The sequence below is a fragment of the Lissotriton helveticus genome, chromosome 9 (genome assembly GCF_964261635.1).
Source record: "Lissotriton helveticus chromosome 9, aLisHel1.1, whole genome shotgun sequence".
Taxonomy (NCBI): domain Eukaryota; kingdom Metazoa; phylum Chordata; class Amphibia; order Caudata; family Salamandridae; genus Lissotriton; species Lissotriton helveticus.
In genome coordinates, this window is record NC_136070.1 from 817,080,552 (window position 1) to 817,100,681 (window position 20,130).

Here is a 20,130-nt window from a genome sequence, read left to right on the forward strand (position 1 = left end):
CCAACAAAAATCACATGTGGGACAGGATAGTAACTCGGGTGAATGCGCCAGGGACCGTGCCAAGGACAAAGCACGAGATCCAGAGGCGGTGGCATGACCTAAAAACCAGGGCCAAAGGCATCCGTGCTAAAAACCATCTGCGAGCACATCACACTGGCGGCAGCACACCCCCGGAGCCCATACCCTATACTGATTGGGAGGAAAAGGTGCTGGGCATACTGCACCCAGAGAGCCTGGAAGGAATTGAGGAAGGAGAAGAGGCTGGTAAGTACAAACCAAGCACCACGAGCACATAGACATGGCCTGCCTCACACAACTGAGAAGAAAAAGCTCCCAGGCTCTAACCCATGCATGTGGGCTACATACTCACCAAAATGTAAACGACTCCCAACAGGCCCCCATGTCCACAGGGAGGGTGGTGTGTGTGAGAGAGGATAGTACTACAACTCCCAACAGGCCCCCATGTCCACAGGGAGGGTGGTGGTGTGTGGGGTGTGTGAGAGAGGATAGTACTACAACTCCCAACAGGCCCCCATGTCCACAGGGAGGGTGGTGGTGTGTGGGGTCTGTGAGAGAGGATAGTACTACAACTCCCAACAGGCCCCCATGTCCACAGGGAGGGTGGTGGGGTGTGGGGTGTGTGAGAGAGGATAGTACTACAACTCCCAACAGGACCCCATGTCCACAGGGAGGGTGGTGGTGTGTGGGGTGTGTGAGAGAGGATAGTACTACAACTCCCAACAGGCCCCCATGTCCACAGGGAGGGTTGTGGTGTGTGGTGTGTGTGAGAGAGGTCACAACTACAACTCCCAACAGGCCCCCATGTCCACAGGGAGGGTAGGGTGGTGGTGTGTGGTGTGTGTGAGAGAGGTCACAACTACAACTCCCAACAGGCCCCCATGTCCACAGGGAGGGTGGTGGTGTGTGGGGCGTGTGAGAGAGGATAGTACTACAACTCCCAACAGGCCCCCATGTCCACAGGGAGGGTGGTGGTGTGTGGTGTGTGTGAGAGAGGTCACAACTACAACTCCCAACAGGCCACAATGTCCACAGGGAGGGTGGTGGTGTGTGTGAGAGAGGTCACAACTACAACTCCCAACAGGCCCCCATGTCCACAGGGAGGGTGGTGGTGTGTGGGGTGTGTGAGAGAGGATAGTACTACAACTCCCAACAGACCCCCATGTCCACAGGGAGGGTGGTGGTGTGTGGGGTGTGTGAGAGAGGACACTGAAAAGTAATGTATGGCAAACAAAACATGTCATGTCCAAAGTATTGATCATCAAAATCTTGTCCCTCAGGTGATCGCAATTTGACTGGTGAAACCAGCAACCCGCCGCAACACTCTCCTCACTCACATCCAGGACTCTCTTGGGACGATGCCACAGCCAGCTCCGGTGCGGAGGAGGGAGCGGGCCTATGCACACTGCCAGGGCCATCTGGCTCACTGGAAATCCCTGCCTCAACAACCGTGGCCTGTGTCACTCCTGCAACACCTGCCACAGTGAGCTGTAGACCCACAACCACCACCTCCACCACCACCATTACCACCACTCCTGCCTGTGCCACCCTGCCTGACCCACCGCAAGACGCAGGGCCATCAACATCCCAGCCAAGCAGGGAGAGTGGACGGGAAAGGAGAGAGCCGAGGCAACATCCCCCAAGCAGGAGTACCTCACACCGGCGAGCTGGGGAAGGACACCCACCCCATCCTGGCGCTGAGACACTGGAAGCCCTAGGCAGAGTCCAGGCTTCCTATTAGCGTGGGCAGGGACAGGCTGATCGTGCCCACCAGGACTCGGTTGATAACACCAATGTGTTGCGGTCCATTGACAGCCGCCTTGGCCAAATAGTGGACCTCCTGGGCCAGCACACATCCCTGTGGAGGGAATGGTTAGACCGCAACACCCCCCCCCCCTCAACCAAGTGTCCAGCCGCCACGGTCAGCAACACCACCGCCACCTGTGCCCCTGGACACGGATGTGGCCCCTGAGCAACCTGCCCCACAAGCTGACTCCGTACCGGCTCAAAGACGGAGGGGCGGTCCGAGGCTGGATGGAGGTGAGAGCAGTGTGGATGCTCCATCTACACGCTCAAAGAGGGGCCGACAATGACTGTAACACTGCCTGAGGCTGCCATCCACCCGCAAACTATCCTGTCCCACTACGCCAAGTATTGGCACAGGTCTGCTGGACTAGCCGGACATCACCCAATGTGGTGTCAGCACGGACATTTCATCTACCATGACCTTCAACTCACACTCCCCCACCCAACACTTACTTGCATATATCCACCAGCACCAATGCACAACCTGTAAATAAATTTCACTTACACACTCAATGATGTGTTGCCTCCATGTTTATTCACATGATTGTCTCAGAAACAGACCTGACCAGGTGCAGGGAAACATGTCGTACAGAATCCTGCCGCTGTGGGAGTGACCTAGGGAAAATCAGAGACAGCAAACACACGTCAGGAAAGTAAATCACACCCATCACAACACACAGCAGTGCAAAATTCCACAAACCAAACCCATCAAAAAATCAGTGGATGAGAGGATACACATCATGGAGACTTGCATGTCCAGAGAAATAAACACACACACATGCAAACATAACATACCAGAACAGGCAGCTGATGAACACCACATCCACACACCACCAGCAAACATACATAACGCATTGTCAACCGGCACAAGAGGTAGTCACTCACATTCAAGGGAATTAGTGATCAATGAGCTGACGCCTCTGGTCCACACCTTCCTCCTCACCACTATCCTCATCAGTCGACATGGGTGGGATGGGAGGCCGAGGAACTTGTTGGTCTTCAGGGTCCAAGATCAGTTTAATGTTATTGCGTACTGCCAGGTTGTGGAGCATGCAGCAGGCAATCACGATCCTGCATACTTTGCCTGGTGAGTAAGGCAGGGCCCCTCCGGTCTTATCCAGGCACCGAAACCTGGACTTTAGCTGTCCAAAAGTACGTTCCACCACTCTACGTGTCCTTCCATGGGCATCATTGTAGCGCATTTCACCCGCTGTAGTAGGATTACGTATTGGACTCAGGAGCCAGGGCCGGTTTGGGTACGCCGAGTCGCCTATGTAGGGGGATGACAGACACAAATATCACAACCAGAATTGGTGGGTACCCCATGCCACACAGAAATCACTAATTTCCCCACAGCATACTCACCAACAAGCCACGCGTGTCCTGGACGCAGATTTGCCATCAGTTGGGGGACAATGCTGCTCTGCATGATGTGGGAGTCATGTGCGGAGCCTGGAAATCTTGCACACACATGGGAGATGATGTTGTCGGCCAGGCACACCACCTGCACGTTGAGCGAATGATAGTGCTTCCGATTCCTATATACCGGCTCACGTGCCCGTGGTGGAATGAGAGCGATATGTGTGCCATCAATGGAACCTTCTACGTGTGGTATCTGGCCCAGTGCATAGAAGTCTGCTTTGACTGCTGCCAACTCTGCCGGCCGTGGGAAATGGATGTAGTCATCCTTGTACAGCATCACGGCTTTTAGAACATCCTGAAGTACCATGCTGAACATGGACTGTGACATCCCCCCGGCATGTCCAACTGTGTACTGAAAGGTGCCAGTTGCAAAAAAGTGTAGTGCCGCCATCACTTTAGCTGTGGGTGTAATGGAACCAGGATACGTCCTTCGTGGCTGCAGATGAGGAGACAATTGGTCTACAAGCTCCATCAATCTACGTCGATCTAGCCGGAATTTCCTGATCACCTCCTCGTCAACCATATCCTCCAGCACAGTGTATGGGCGATGGACATTTGGAGCCCTCCTGTGTGGGAGTAGATGTAATATAAGTCAACTTACAAACAACGCATGGCTGTGCAACTCCATCACATGTAAGCCAACACTAGCAAGAAGATAAATGTTGTGGACAATAGTCATATGTGTGACATCTCAGAAAATTACGACAAAACGGAGTGCCCTATGAACAATGTGCAGCCACTAGCAACATGAAGTGTGTCAACATGTACAATGCAACTTAGTCTCATGTCAACATTACTGCCAACAAGACATGTGTAAAGACCCAAATGTGTACAAGCCTCATCACAGACACACATGCACGTGCAAACACAAAACGATAATGCTACACACACTCCATGTCATCATGCACCAATGACAACACTGACAATGGTGAGCATCCGCTCATTACATGCATGGTCAAACAACAGGCAACACACATACGCATACACAGAATGCATGTGTACCCCCACCATTGTTATTAGCACACATTAACTACACACTGACAACAGATTCAGAATGTGGCGAGACAGGCCTGATGTACTGTGTAGATGTGTAGAATTTGAAAAGTGTGTAGGGAAATACAAGACGTCAACACGTCGACATGCACATGTGTAGCACATTGTGTGCACATCAATGGGCATAGTATGAACACACATGATATAGTGCATGACATATGCAGTTTCGCCAGCACGGTCACAACCCTCATAACGCAATAGCGGACTATACAGCACGGTGCAGCGGTCCAATTAATAACATCATTGGCGCCGCCATGGCGGTGCACTGCTTCCGCGACGGTTGCATCTTTTGCAACAATGTTCAATCAGTGGCGCCACCATGGCGGTGCACGCCTTCCGCGGGGGAGGTGCAGGCCAACACATACTTGTAAGTATGGAAATCGAAATGGCAGGTCATGACCCCCCTTACAGTCACATTGCATCATCCACCGTAGACCGACCGTCCCTGCCGGGTCACCCACCGCCGGGCCAGGCCGGTCACCCACCGCCGGGTCAGGCCGGTCACCCACCGCCGGGCCAGGCCCGGTGCACAACCGCCGTGCCAGGCATGTCACCCACCGCCGTCCCAGGCCGGTCACCCACCGCCGGGCCAGGCCGGTCACCCACCGCTGTCCCAGGCCGGTCACCCACCGCCGGGCCAGGACGGTCACCCACCGCTGGGCCAGGACGGTCAACACCCGGCGGTGGGTGACCGGCCTGGAACGGCGGTGGGTGACATGCCTGGCACGGCGGTTGTGCACCGGGCCTGGCCCGGCGGTGGGTGACCGGCCTGGCCCGGCGGTGGGTGACCGTCCTGGGACGGCGGTGGGTGACATGCCTGGCACGGCGGTTGTGCACCGGGCCTGGCCCGGCGGTGGGTGACCGGCCTGGCCCGGCGGTGGGGGACCGGCCTGGCCCGGTGGTGGGTGACTGGCCTGGCCCGGCGGTGGGTGACCGGCCTGGGACGGCGGTGGGTGACATGCCTGGCACGGCGGTTGTGCACCGGGCCTGGCCCGGCGGTGGGTGACCGGCCTGGCCCGGCGGTGGGTGACCGGCCTGGGCTGGCAGTGGGTGACCGGCCTGGCACGGCGGTGGGTGACCGGGCAGGGACGGTCGGTCTACGGTGGATGATGCAATGTGACTGTAAGGGGGGTCATGACCTGCCATTTCGATTTCCATACTTACAAGTATGTGTTGGCCTGCACCTCCCCCGCGAAAGGCGTGCACCGCCATGGTGGCGCCACTGATTAAACATTGTTGCAAAAGATGCAACCGTCGCGGAAGTGCGCACTTGCGGTTGCCGATGTGTGTCCGTGACAGCACGTGCACAGGCAGCCAATGGGAAGAGGTAACGCGGGGCGCGTATGCGCCATCGACAATGGCGGAAACAGTGCACCGCCACAACAGGGCCTGTCATTGGGCCTTTTCGAATGTGGCATCCAGGGGGAACCAATAGCTGGCCACGTGTGCCACTGACATGGGCTCTGGGCCCTATATATGTGTGACTTTCACAAGCACACATTCACTGCTTTGATCCAGTGCTGCCTGTGACCATCACCTCGACCTGCTGCTGCTGAGCTGACCAACGGCTGCTGCCTGTGACCATCACCTCGACCTGCTGCTGCTGAGCTGACCAACGGCTGCTGCCTGTGACCATCACCTCGACCTGCTGCTGCTGAGCTGACCAACGGCTGCTGCTGTTGTGCCACAGTCCAGGACCTTGCCATGCAGGGAGTGCGAGAGACCCGGTCGCGTCCCTTCACCGCAGCGGAGCTGGATGTCCTTGTGGACGGTGTGCTCAGCCACTACCAACGGCTCTACGGTGCACCCGGACAGGTGGTAAGTACAGTGGTGTACATGTTGTTGGTCATGAGGTGTTCAGTGGCTCCTGTCTTCTGCAGGCCTGGCGGTGTGCTATGGGACCTTTACATGTGTAGTGCTGAGCATGGCTGCATGTTGAAACGTGTTACTACGATGTTTGTGCATGTCATACTGTCCACTTACGTTACCCTCTTGTCTCCCATCATGGCAGGTAAAGCTGCACCTTCGCAAGGCCGTGTGGAGGACGATAGCACGTGATGTACGGGCAGTGGAGGGGTTCAATAGACGACACACACACTGCCACAAGCGCTGGGACGACATCTCCAGGCTTAGCAAGAATGTAGCGGAGATGACACTGGGGATGATTCCAAGATCTACACTTCTGGCCCACCGCACCATGACCCCTCTTATGCACCGTATCATTGCTGTGACGCATCCTGACCTGTCCGCCCAGCTGAGTGGGGAACCACAGCAAACTAGCGGTAAGCAGATTGTATGTGTATGTTACTTGGGCCTGCGATGCATGTATTGCTGCTCAGACACAGTAGTGGCTTCCATGGTGCGTATGTTTATCTGAAATACCATGCTGGTGCCATTAGCGGAGTAGGCGTTGGCATCCATGTCCGTCAGGTGGACAGCCCACTTGCTTGGTAGTTGAGGGTTCCAGGACATGCCGTTGATGTCTGTGGTCCCATGGCATGACATGTGTGCAGATAGTAGGGGTGGGACGTGTGCTACATGTACAATGTATGTAATGGAATCCTAGATCTGTTGTCCTTCTGTACGTGAGTGTGGCACTTACTCACACCGCGTTTCTCTCTATTTCAGCTTTGGCAGAGGGCACTGACCCACAGACGACGGGGATGAGTGGTGGCAATGCTTCCGAATCAGAGGTCACACACACGCAGACTGACACTAAAGAGGGCAGCCCCGGAGAGGGGGACAGGGCCGTCCCTGAGGACTCGCATGTGGAAACACCATCGCCCTCATCCTCAGAAAGTGTTGGTGAGTCCGCACTGTTGGCACAGACAGGGAGTGGGCAATCGACACCTTCTGTCGGGACACAGCACACAGGGCCCACACTGCCACCCACTGCAACATGTACTGCTCATGCTCGCCAGAGGAGGGGGAGCAGAGTTGCCTTCGGTGCAGGAACCGCCGCCCCTGCCCCAGTGACACAAAGTGCACTTTGTGCAGAGGCTGTTGATCTGCTGCAACAGCTGTGTGTAGGGCAGACCAACATGATCAATGCATTCCAAGACCACGATAGGAAGTTGGGGCAGGTGGTGGCATTCATGGAGGGGATGCATGGCGATGTTGCTGGTCTCCACAGAACAGTTCAGTCATTGGCAAACACTGTGTCCTCAGCCATTGTACAGTCGCATAGACAGGGTGCTACTTCTGTACAACCATCCACACCACTTGATGTTACAGGGGAGAGTGAGTCTACAGACCAGGCCTCTTATTCTGGTTATTACACTAGGAGCAGCCACAGGCAGCAAGGCAGGGCACGGAGGGCACAGACACCATCCCCTAAGCCTGTGATCTCTTTATCCGAAGACGACGTGTCCAACACTGGAGTTGACAGACAGGATCATGTAGGGGTGTGTATGGAAATGGATTCACATGCTACACAGCCATCCCCCACCAAAGTGACTCCCAAGCCAAGGCCACCTCCCAAGAGCAGGGACAGTCCCAAGGACAAGGACAGTACCAAGGAAAGGGCACCTCCCAAGAGCAGGGACAGTCCCAAGGACAAGGACAGTACCAAGGAAAGGGCACCTCCCAAGAGCAGGGACACTCTCAAGGACAAGGACAGTACCAAGGAAAGGGCACCTCCCAAGAGCAGGGACACTCCCAAGGACAAGGACAGTACCAAGGAAAGGGCACCTCCCAAGAGCAGGGACACTCCCAAGGACAAGGACAGTACCAAGGAAAGGGCACCTCCCAAGAGCAGGGACACTCCCAAGGACAAGGACAGTACCAAGGAAAGGGCACCTCCCAAGAGCAGGGACACTCCCAAGGACAAGGACAGTACCAAGGTAAGGGCACCTCCCAAGAGCAAGGTAGCTTCAAAGGAGAGGGACACTACAATGGACATGTCTGCACCCAGGGACAGGGCACCGGAAAGGGATCAGGCCCATTCCAGGGATAGGACACCTCCGACGTCCACGGCACATCCCATGGCCAAGGGTTCTCCCATGGACACGAGCACCATCAAGGACAGGCATATTTCACCCCTGGCTGCACTGAGGATGATGTTTAAGGAACGTACAACACATGTATCAGCGGTGGAGTCCCCCCATACCTCTACTCTCATCCACGCCCCGCTAAAGCAGAGGAAGGAGTACACTGTTGTTGCATCCCCCATTACACATGATGCAGAGGGCAGAAGGCAGGCCCACAGCAAACGGCAGGCAGGGTCCAGCACGTCCCCAGAGAGCAGACCACCACAAGCACATGATACACCTTTGATGTCTGGTGATGCCACTCCACTTACCAGTCCAGGCATGTCCGGGGTGCCCCTACGTTTCACAAAGAAACGGAGACACACACCACTGAGACCTGACCACCCCAATGTCGCTCCAGTACAGCAGTCCCCAGCTCCCAGAGCCACCCTGCCTCCTGGGCCATACAGCCCTGTGGCTCACCATTTCAGTGGTCCTAGTGGCTCAGCTGCTGTTCACTCACATGTGTCAGGTGCAGGCATGGTATTTGTTGGTCAGTGTACAGGGACATGTCCGGCCAGTGTGTCTGGGTCTATGGCACATGTGTCAGTCACCACAGCTGTGGCTGTGTCTCACACTCCTGTTTCAGGTGCTGGCGGTGTGTCTGGGTCTATGGCTCATGTGTCAGTCAGTAGATCGGTGGCTGTGCCTCACACTCCTGTTTCCGGTGCTGGCAGTGTTTCTGGGTCTAGGGCTCATGTGTCAGTCAGTAGATCGGTGGCTGTGTCTCACACTCCTGTTGCTGGTGCTGGCGGTGTGTCTGGGTCTAGGGCCCATGTGTCAGTCAGTAGATCGGTGGCTGTGTCTCACACTCCTGTTTCTGGTGCTGGCGGTGTGTCTGGGTCTATGGCACATGTGTCAGTCACCACAGCTGTGGCTGTGTCTCACACTCCTGTTTCTGGTGCTGGCGGTGTGTCTGGGTCTAGGGCTCATGTGTCAGTCAGTAGATCGGTGGCTGTGTCTCACACTCCTGTTGCTGGCGGTGTGTCTGGGTCTATGGCTCATGTGTCAGTCAGTAGATCGGTGGCTGTGTCTCACACTCCTGTTGCTGGTGGTGTGTCTGGGTCTATGGCTCATGTGTCAGTCAGTAGATCGGTGGCTGTGTCTCACACTCCTGTTTCTGGTGCTGGCGGTGTGTCTGGGTCTATGGCTCATGTGTCAGTCAGTAGATCGGTGGCTGTGTCTCACACTTCTGTTGCTGGTGCTGGCGGTGTGTCCGAGGCGAGTTGTCCAAGCAGTCCACCAGATTCTGTGGTGTGAGGTCTAGTTGCCATCAGTCACATGTCATTTAAGTTTGTGTGTAGATTGACGAATGTAACCACCTAGGTTTTATTAATCTCCTTGTGACGGGTCGCTTGACACACGTACTTGGGTAGCCAATGATGTACCTGCTCTGTTGGCCACAATGCCCTGTTGCTGTTTTGATACTGCATTCTGCCCTCTCACATGCTGCCAATGATGTACCTGCTCTGTTGTCCACAATGCCCTGTTGCTGTTCTGATACTGCATTCTGCCCTCTCACGTGCTGCCAATGATGTACCTGCTCTGTTGGCCACAATGCCCTGTTGCTGTTCTGATACTGCATTCTGCCCTCTCACGTGCTGCCAATGATGTACCTGCTCTGTTGTCCACAATGCCCTGTTGCTGTTCTGATACTGCATTCTGCCCTCTCACGTGCTGCCAATGATGTACCTGCTCTGTTGGCCACAATGCCCTGTTGCTGTTCTGATACTGCATTCTGCCCTCTCACGTGCTGCCAATGATGTACCTGCTCTGTTGTCCACAATGCCCTGTTGCTGTTCTGATACTGCATTCTGCCCTCTCACGTGCTGCCAATGATGTACCTGCTCTGTTGGCCACAATGCCCTGTTGCTGTTTTGATACTGCATTCTGCCCTCTCACGTGCTGCCTCTGATGTACATGATCTGTTGTACCCAATGCCCATGCTCTTGGATATTCTGATATTATGCACCTATTATGTTGAATAAAGCTAATAAATCATGTTTTGTGGTTTGTCTGTGTCATTCCTGGTTGTGTACTTCAATTGTGTATATTTTTGTGCGTTCGTCAATGTATTTCCTGTGACATGACACTCCCCCTCCCAACGTCACAGCCCTTCCGGCAGTAAATGGTGTGTAGCGTACCTGCGTCGTCGTCGATGATGGTCCATGACTTGCTGGTGGAGGATTGCGAAGAGTATCGGAAAAGCGTGTAGCGCTGGGTCCATGTGGGCGAGCTGCTTGTGGTGGGTATCTTCGCAATGTTTGGTTTGTTAGCTGTGGGGAATCAGCCGTGTTCAGGCAGGTTGTTTTTCCGCAGCGGTTTTATGTGTGTTTTCCGCCATCGTGATTTGGGACGCGGTCGGAGACGTCATTCCGTACGGCGGTGTCTCTGGATTGGTTACGTCCGCCGCGGGGTCGGGTGTAATTCCGCGGCGGTGCGTTCTCTTCCACCGCGTACGGAGTTTTGACAGTTTCCCATCCTAATATGGCGGTCGGACTGTCCGCGGCAGGCGGACGGAAAAAGGCTTTTTCCGCCTACTCCAGGACGGCGGCCGTCCTTCCGTCAGCCATCCTAATGAGCCCCTTAGTGTGGGTTTGGAAGACCTATAAAAATAGTAGAAGGCACGCTGGAAACAACTACTGGAAACAACTACTGCTAAATTTATACTTTGTTGTGGCACTCATTTCAGAACTCTCATTTTGAGAGATAGATTTATGATGTGATAGTCTAAAAGACACATTTACATTTTTCAGAGGGTCTCGACTTTTGTATTAGGGAATAACAAATAATGAACCCCAAAATGCTGCTCTATTTTAGTTGTTAAGGCGACTTTGCTGAAATAACCTTCATGTCCCGTGGCTAATAATCTTCGTATATATGCGGGAATTAACTGTCAAGTTCAGTGCAAAGTGAATACATGGCTTAAATGCACATTTTTGTATCCCCTTTTTTCTCGCCTCATGCTTTCCATTTCTCCACAACTAACATCTTCCTGTGGCCTTGTAGTGACTGCCTCTGTGTTTCATTCTCTCTCCTCTTCAGGTCCCAAGGTATTCAAAGGACTGCCTGAAGTCTTCCAGTGATGAGAATGGTGACTGCACATGGACACCGTGCCTGAAAGGAAAACGATCACACATTGGAGAACGCAAGAGAAAGAGGAGTCACAGCTTTCAGAGGCTCAAGGCTTTGAAGAAGCATCACTGTGTCTTTCAGCTCAAGAAAAAATGTGTCAATGGCTTCATCATGTTTTGCCGCATGAATCGCAAGCAATACATTCGGTAATCATGGGAAAGCAGAGGTCTAGAAAAATGAGGGCATGAGCTGCCATTTTAGTGATCTCTATATTAAAGTAAAGCTATATATATATATATATATATATATATATATATATATATATATATATATATATATATATATATAGACTGCATTCACTTTGGAGGCATTGGGCTTGAGACATTGTCTGTAATCTGCCACAGTATCTCCTAAACCAGGTACATATGTCTGCCACAGTCATCCTGAATAATTTGTTCCATAAATACGAGACTTCTATAACAAGATGAACTAATACTAAAATGAGTGTGCCAGTGAAATTGCATCTTATCCGTCTGCACCTATGAGAGCACGACAACTTTTTCTTTTCTTCAGCTTCTTTTAACATATTTGTGTAGAGTCACACACATGCCACTAGACCAACATGTTGATGTGGATATTAGAAGGACTCTGGCATCACAATGTAGCTGGATCATTCACATTTGTTATCATCCACAAAAGAGTGCAGCACTTTGCTTACTACTGTAAGCTCAAAAGATGTGTTCTTCGGTAAGCTGTTCTTGTCTCTCTCAAAAGCAGCATGATGGTCACAGAGTGAAGCTCATTTTGGCAAGGTAACTTTCGTTCATCATTTAGGTTTCATCCTTGTTTTTGGACATCTCACTAGCAGTCTGACTTTGTGGGGGGGCCTCTTCCATGAACTCCTAAAAGTTACTAAAGAACAGACAATACCCATTTGCTGCACTGCAGATTGCAGTCCAGAGGCGTGATGATGTGCATCGTGCAGAAGAGCAAGAATATATTTTTAGCTTTTTATACAGAAGTGCCTGGCTGGAGGGAAGGTGGACACTAGTGACAATGAATACCTTAAATCATAGGGACTGCACTGAGATGAATAAAGCATTAGCTGAGCTAAAAGGTTTGACTTTTGTGTGGCATGTGGATGGGTAGTGGACATGCCATTCAAATGTTGAGCCGATTGGCCTTGCCAGTGCTTAGTAGCCCAGCAGTTCTGATTACTGGCCACACACAAAAATAACTTGAAAATGGAGACAACAGAAAATAAAGCAACCCTTTTTTATGTGCATCAATTTTTCCGACGCTCGTATCAGTTGTCTGTTCCCAGTGCTATGGGTCGGTTTTGGACTTATTTCAGATGTAATCGTACCTTGTGCATTCATGTGGAAGTAGAAGTAGTTAGACTAAAATACTCTGGTTGGCTGATCCAAAATGTGCCTGATAATGTCTGAAACATATAAAGCAAAAGAAGCCAGTAGCTAAAGATGACTTACCCAAAGTTTCTTAAATTAAATTTCTGATGGATACATCTGTCTGCAGATTCCTCACCTTTTGAATATCCCAGGCATCAGTCTGGATCTGGAAACTCTTCAATAGCTCTCTTATGCTAATAGGGGTGCTGGATCTATCTCAGCGCTGTACAAAGGACACGGACAGGAAAATTTATAAGGCCTCCCTTTACCAATATAAAAATCTTATGACCCAAGCTAAAGCAGAATACCTTGAGTCCCGCCTAAGTAAGGCAGTGAACATTCAGAAAGAGACCTTCAAAATACTGGCTGAGTTGAGTAAAAAACCTGATAACTCTAAGGCTCCATTTGACTGCAACATCTTCCAGGCATATTTCCTGGAGAAGGTGAAGACCATTATCCAGGAGATAGAGAACGGAGCGGCAATGGGGACTTCTATCGCTTTAGCATCTAAAAACGCGATTGATTGCTCCCTTGAAGCGTTTCCGGAGATGGATGCACTGATTTTGGAACAGTTGATAGGTAAAATTAAATCTGGTTCCCCAGCTGATCCATGCCCACCTGAGATTTTCCGCGTTGCGCGCCCTCTATTAGAGGAATATATCATCTCCCTCCTTAATAGATCGCTAGAGATGGGATATCTGCCGGTTGAATTTAAGGAGGCGCGGGTAAGACCTCTATTGAAAAAACAGGGGCTAGATCCGGCGGTGTTGAAGAATTACAGACCCATTTCCCAGCTGCCCTTTCTCTCAAAAATCCTTGAACAGCATGTCCTAAAATCCCTGTCCCTCTATTTGGAATCTCACCATCTACTCCATGATCGACAGGCAGGTTTCCGAGCTCATCACAGCACCGAGCTGGTGATGCTCTCGGTGCTGGATGAATTAAGAGGCATGGCTGACTGTAAGAAATCGAGCGCCCTGATTCTGTTAGACCTATCAGCGGCGTTCGATACTGTCAGCCATGCCTTGCTCTTGGGAAGACTACAGGATTTTGGGATTAAGGGTCTGGCCTTTCAATGGTTGCAATCCTTCCTTACAGGTAGGACCCAAAAGATACAACTGGGGGATGAAACATCTGAGATAGGGATTTTAGAGTGTGGGGTACCACAGGGGTCCGCCCTGTCCCCGCTTCTATTTAACCTCTATCTGCAACCGTTGATTGCTTCATTGGCCACTATGGGCTGTAAAGTCTTTAACTATGCGGACGATACGCAACTGCTGTTAAGTGTCAATGACACTACGGCCGCACAACTCCAAGCCTAGAACATCCTGAGGTTCACAGTGCAGTGGATTACGGATAACCTGTTAAAAGTCAACCCAGATAAGACTGAGGTCTTAGTCATCCCATTCACTGCCTCTCCTTGGTGTGACCTCTACTGGCCCATGGAGTTAGGCCCTGCTCCAAAACCAAGCCCGTCTGTAAAAAGCCTGGGGATCAAGCTGGATGGTGATTTGTCGATGGCCCCTCAGATCTCGTCGGTTGTGGGCAGCTGTACAAACATCATGCGGCAATTGCGGAAGCTATCTCCTATCCTCCCACAACCTATGATGCGATCAATAGTGGCTGCCACTATCATCTCCAGAATTGATTATGGTAATGCCCTTTACCTTGGCCTACCCAAAATCCTTACCAGCAGGCTTCAGGTCCTAATGAATCACGCTGCCCGGTTGATTTTTAGACTGCCGAGGAGGTCTAAAGCTACCCCCCTATTGCAAAGCCTGCATTGGCTTCCAATTAAAGAAAGAGTGGAATTCAAGAGCTTATGTACAGCCCATAAGGCAATTTATGGCAAGGCCCCAACCTACATTAAAGATCGCCTGCAGCTGTATTGTCCTACGAGAACACTTCGGGGTGTGTATCACTTACAACGCAACTTTTACGTCGTAATGCTGTTACAACGCAGCTATTACAACGCAGGATCCATTACATCGGATGCCATTACAACGCATGGCATTACATAGCAGATGGTATTACAACGCATACCATTACATCGTAAATATTGGTAAGTATATAATTTTTTTTTATTTTATTTAATATTATATAATTGATTTAATTATTATTAATTATAAATAAAAATAAATAAAAATATTTATTAATGTATTTAAATATTATAAATTAAATTTATTAATTTAAGTAATTTTTAAAATAAGTATGAGTATAGGAGTATATGTTTTGGGGTACTGAGGTATATGTTTTGGGGTGTTTGGGTATTTTTAGGTTTTAGGGCAGGGTTTGGGTTTTGGGGTACAGGGGTGTTTTTAGGTTTTAGGGCAGGGTTTGGGTTTTGGGGTACATGGGTGTTTTTAGGTTTTAGGGCAGGGTTTGGGTTTTGGGGTACAGGGGTGTTTTTAGGTTTCAGGGTAGGGTTTGGGTTTTGGGGTACAGGGGTGTTTTTAGGTTTTAGAGCAAGGTTTGGGTTTTGGGGTACAGGGGTGTTTTTAGGTTTTAGGGCAGGGTTTGGGTTTTGGGGTACATGGGTGTTTTTAGGGTTTAGGGCAGGGTTTGGGTTTTGGGGTACAGGGGTGTTTTTAGGTTTCAGGGTAGGGTTTGGGTTTTGGGGTACAGGGGTGTTTTTAGGTTTTAGAGCAAGGTTTGGGTTTTGGGGTACAGGGGTGTTTTTAGGTTTCAGGGTAGGGTTTGGGTTTTGGGGTACAGGGGTGTTTTTAGGTTTCAGGGTAGGGTTTGGGTTTTGGGATACATGGGTGTTTTTAGGTTTCAGGGTAGGGTTTGGGTTTTGGGGTACAGGGGTGTTTTTAGGTTTCAGGGTTGGGTTTGGGTTTTGGGGTACAGGGGTGTTTTTAGGTTTCAGGGCAGGGTTTGGGTTTTGGGGTACATGGGTGTTTTTAGGTTTTAGGGCAGGGTTTGGGTTTTGGGGTACAGGGGTGTTTTTAGGTTTCAGGGTAGGGATTGGGTTTTGGGGTACAGGGGTGTTTTTAGGTTTTAGGGCAAGGTTTGGGTTTTGGGGTACAGGGGTGTTTTTAGGTTTCAGGGTAGGGTTTGGGTTTTGGGGTACAGGGGTGTTTTTAGGTTTCAGTGTAGGGTTTGGGTTTTGGGGTACAGGGGTGTTTTTAGGTTTCAGGGTAGGGTTTGGGTTTTGGGGTACATGGGTGTTTTTAGGTTTCAGGGTAGGGTTTGGGTTTTGGGGTACAGGGGTGTTTTTAGGTTTCAGGGCAAGGTTTGGGTTTTAGGGTACAGGGGTGTTTTTAGGTTAAATTAAATTAATTATATTATATTAATTACATTTCTTAATTAAAATAATTAAATTAAATACATTATTTTAAATAATTTAATTTAATTACAATCAAAAAAATATTTAAATTAAATTAATTTAATTATAATTATATAAATTTATTAAATAAAAATAATTACTATTTTAAAATGTATTTTAATTAAATTAATTTAATTAAATTAACTTAAATACATTTTTTTTAAAAAGGTATACTTACCTATACTTACGATGTAATGCCATGCGTTGTAATAGCATCTGCTATGTAATGACATGCGTTGTAAAGGTTTGCATTGTAATGGTTCCTGCGTTGTAAAAATTGCGATGTAACGGTCTGCGTTGTAAAATAACGCGTTGTAACATCATAGATCCCACTTCGGTCCTCAGATTCCCAGCTATTGACCTGTCCTCGTTACAGGCTAGCGACGAAGGGAGGGAGAGCCTTTTCAGTGTTAGCTCCCCAGTTATGGAACAGCCTGCCTGGGATGCTGCGCGGGGAAGGAAATCTGTTACGCTTCAGAAAGAGCCTAAAAACGCTACTGTTTAGCAGAAGCCTGGGCATAGCATAATCTAGCTTTGGTCTCTGCTTTCACCTTGCCATGTTATTGTATGTTACCATCTTTCCTAGCGCTTAGAGACCTGCAGGTGATTAGGCGCGATATAAAATTATAATAACAATAACAAAGCATGCAAACCTGCTGCCCCTGCTACAGCGCGGTTCCAGAAATCATTTCTAATCAATACTCACCATTTCCCTGAAACCTTAAAACTCACAAATCATGCATCAGTGGGGCCCATAACACTGCGCATTTACTCTGTTCACTTACACTTGGCTTCAAGGCTTTGGTGAATCGCAATGGAGAAATGCTGTAACATTTGGTGGAGCGTCTAAGCCTATTTAACTATTTATTATTTACACCTGCAGATTATTACACTTTACCATGGTTTTATTCAAACATTTAATCTATTCAGACACACCACCATAGTGGCAATGGATCTGCTAGAAAGAAAATTAGGCGTAGGAAAATCACAAGACCAGCTTTTAAAATTCCATTTTCCCAATTTTATTAACAGCAAAACTTTATTATGTCTGACATTTATACATTAGTAAATTCTTTATTCAGGAACACTTAAACTTTATTTCAAAATGAACATTTTATTTAGAGCTCGGAAAAGAATCGCTTTATTTTAGAAATCAGTTCAAGTTTAGCAAAGAACAGATAGTTCCAAATTCATTCTCTCCTAACATCCCTAACTAACACCCTCATCTTATCCTGCAGTCCTGCAAAGCAAACAAGTAAAAATCATTAAAGTCTTACATCCAGGAATCGGTCAGCAATCAGGCAGCATCTTCAGTAGAAATCAGAAAAGCGACCCCTTCTAGTCAAATCCAGGGGGTTTTATACCCTAATTCCCTAACTTAAATCTATCTAAAAAGTAACTGTAATTTCTTATTCAAAATTTCATTGGACAATTTCGGGGTGGGTGAGCATCATCTCACCATTACAACATCATTTTCTCCATGGTTCAGCAGAAAAATGAAGGGTCTTTGTTTTAAGACAGTCCATAGCGTTACTATTTCTTCTAGTAGATACATCGGCACCCTTTCCCATGATCACAACGTCCAAGCGTCCATGTTTGCCACTCATCCTAGGTTCCGGGCTAAGGCAGCCTTGAACCTCCTCGAGCACAGGCAGTTTACTCTGACTTGCAGGTTTTGGCGCGCCTGCGCTGTGCAGCTCTTGCTCACTGTTTACTCAAACGTCCATTTTAACTAGGCCTCAAGCCACTTTTGGAACTATCATAGAAACAAAAACAAATTCATGTTAATTATTGAATTTAAACCCGTTCTGTTTACCTCCCACCTTACTAATGTTTCCCCATTAGTTGTTACCTAGCAATATAAGCTACACAAATGCGTTTTATACTTACATTTTCGACCTCTCCACAGCACAAACGAAGATAATAAGCACATTTAAATTGCATTTTGTTTATATTTAAGCTGTGCATTAATTCACACCACAATAACAATACATATTAGCTAGTTTTTATTGCAACATGCAAGCAAAGTTAGTATTCCCGTGTATAATAATAAAATAATGTGTGCAACTTACTCTATGGTTGGTTAATTTCAGAAAACATACAATTTAGTAAATCACCAAATAACTCTCAAAATTCTGAACAATTTAGCAGAACATGTTTCAAATTCTTTTGTTTAGTATCATCTATACTTTTGTTTCTTTTTCTTTAGAGTCTTTGAAAATCTTTTCTCTTATTCTATTTCTATCTCATTCTTTTCTCTCATTCTTGCGTGCTGTTCCACATTCCTTTTCCTTATTGACTTTCTAAAATCTCTTCTACCTTTGTATATACAACATAATCTTATCATGAAAACTACTATTACTAGAATCGTTATTGGAATTAGTATTTTACCTATAATTCAACTACCTATTTCTTGAAACCAATGCTTGATTGCTGAGAAACTTCTACCCAGCCTTTCAAGGACACCTTCAACCTCCAGTGGTTCAATTTCTCTATGCAAATCTGTAATATTTATAATATACTTTTCAATATTCTGACTTTTATCTGGAATATAAGTACAACAATGTTGAACTTTCAAAATTCCACAGACTCCTCCCTCTTTTGCTAAAATTATATCAAGGGCAAGTCGATTTTGCATAACCATAGCTCTCATAGCAACCATTTCAGTATTGACCATCAGGAATCCTCCTGCTGTGTCTGTTGATAATCGATCAACAATTGTGGACAATGTTCTGATTCTATTTGCATTGAATGAAATTCCCACTGCTGGTATCAGTGCTCCAAATACATCACCTATTATTTCTAACACACTTTCTCTTCTTTTTCGACTTAGAACTTTACCTATCTCATGCTTTCCATTAGAACCTCTATCTACATGGAAAAATTTAGTAAAGACCAAACCCACATAACATGTCCCATACCAATGGTCCGGTAGTCTATAATAGGCTCTATTCCCACAAATGAAATAAATTCCAGGAAAAACAGGATCATTTCCTCCTTTAAATCCCCAACCCCCTATAATTATATAGGTATCTTCACATTGACTTGCACCCACAAATAATTGACATACATTGAGTTGTCTCTTCTAATACAAAATGTTCCCAACATCGGTGCATCTATATTGATTGCTACATTTACATTCTTTTCCTCAATGTTCTCATCATCAAATGTGTAATATTTAGACTTTGCATGTTTCATTTTCTCATTTCGTTTGTAAGCAATTCTTCTTTCCTCAACCATGTTTAAGAATGCTTTCTCCTCAACTCTCATTTTACATGTCAAATTATGATTAAACGCATACTCGTGCGTTAACTCATCTACTTCTAGAAAAAATTCTCCCATTACCTCTGCATGTTTTCTTTTATTCAATGTATTGTCGATCTTTAATTTCGCAAATATTTCATCCACTTTGGAATAATGATATTCCAGTTTCCCAGTCTTGTAAAACAAACTTGCAATTACACTACAAGTTATTCCATATGTAAGAGGAAGGTGGTGATAGGTCACCCCTTCTGACACTGATGCTGGCAATTTTACACAAACATAACAGTCATCAACATTCATTGTTTTGATGTACTCAAGCAGTAACTTTGAAAAAGTGTTCTTGGTATAATCACTGATGGACCTATCTTGATGCAATTCTGGCTTATACACATACGTCTCATGCACCTTTTCTTTCTCACTTTGTTTACTTGAACTCACATTTGGTTTTAATTTTGTTAAATTATTTTGGAAAGGAATCACAATAGCTAAAATTACCCACAATATCATCAACCGCTCCATACATATTGTAAAGCATCTACACCATTTTCTAAAAATAGAACATTTTGTTTTATGATTATTCATTGCCATCTTCCCTAACACCGTTTCTTCGACCTTATGTCACCTATAAATTTCACACCATTCAGCACTCTAACAAATTTTTCTTTGACCTTATGTCAATTTCTATTCTAAATTATACTATAATTAGATTTTCTAACAAGTTTTCTTC

At 47.8% G+C, this 20,130-nt stretch overlaps 1 protein-coding gene across 4 annotated transcripts in view; it reads left to right on the forward strand.

The window, feature by feature from the left end:
* The window catches only part of MEIOSIN (meiosis initiator), a 2,162,440-nt gene that overhangs the window by 1,960,764 nt on the left and 181,546 nt on the right, over positions 1-20,130 (forward strand). For all 4 annotated transcript variants that reach the window (XM_078660969.1, XM_078660970.1, XM_078660971.1 and 1 more), the window contains one exon: positions 11,373-11,608. In XM_078660969.1, coding sequence (XP_078517095.1) covers positions 11,373-11,608 — 236 coding nt within the window. The remainder of the gene's footprint in view (positions 1-11,372; positions 11,609-20,130) is intronic.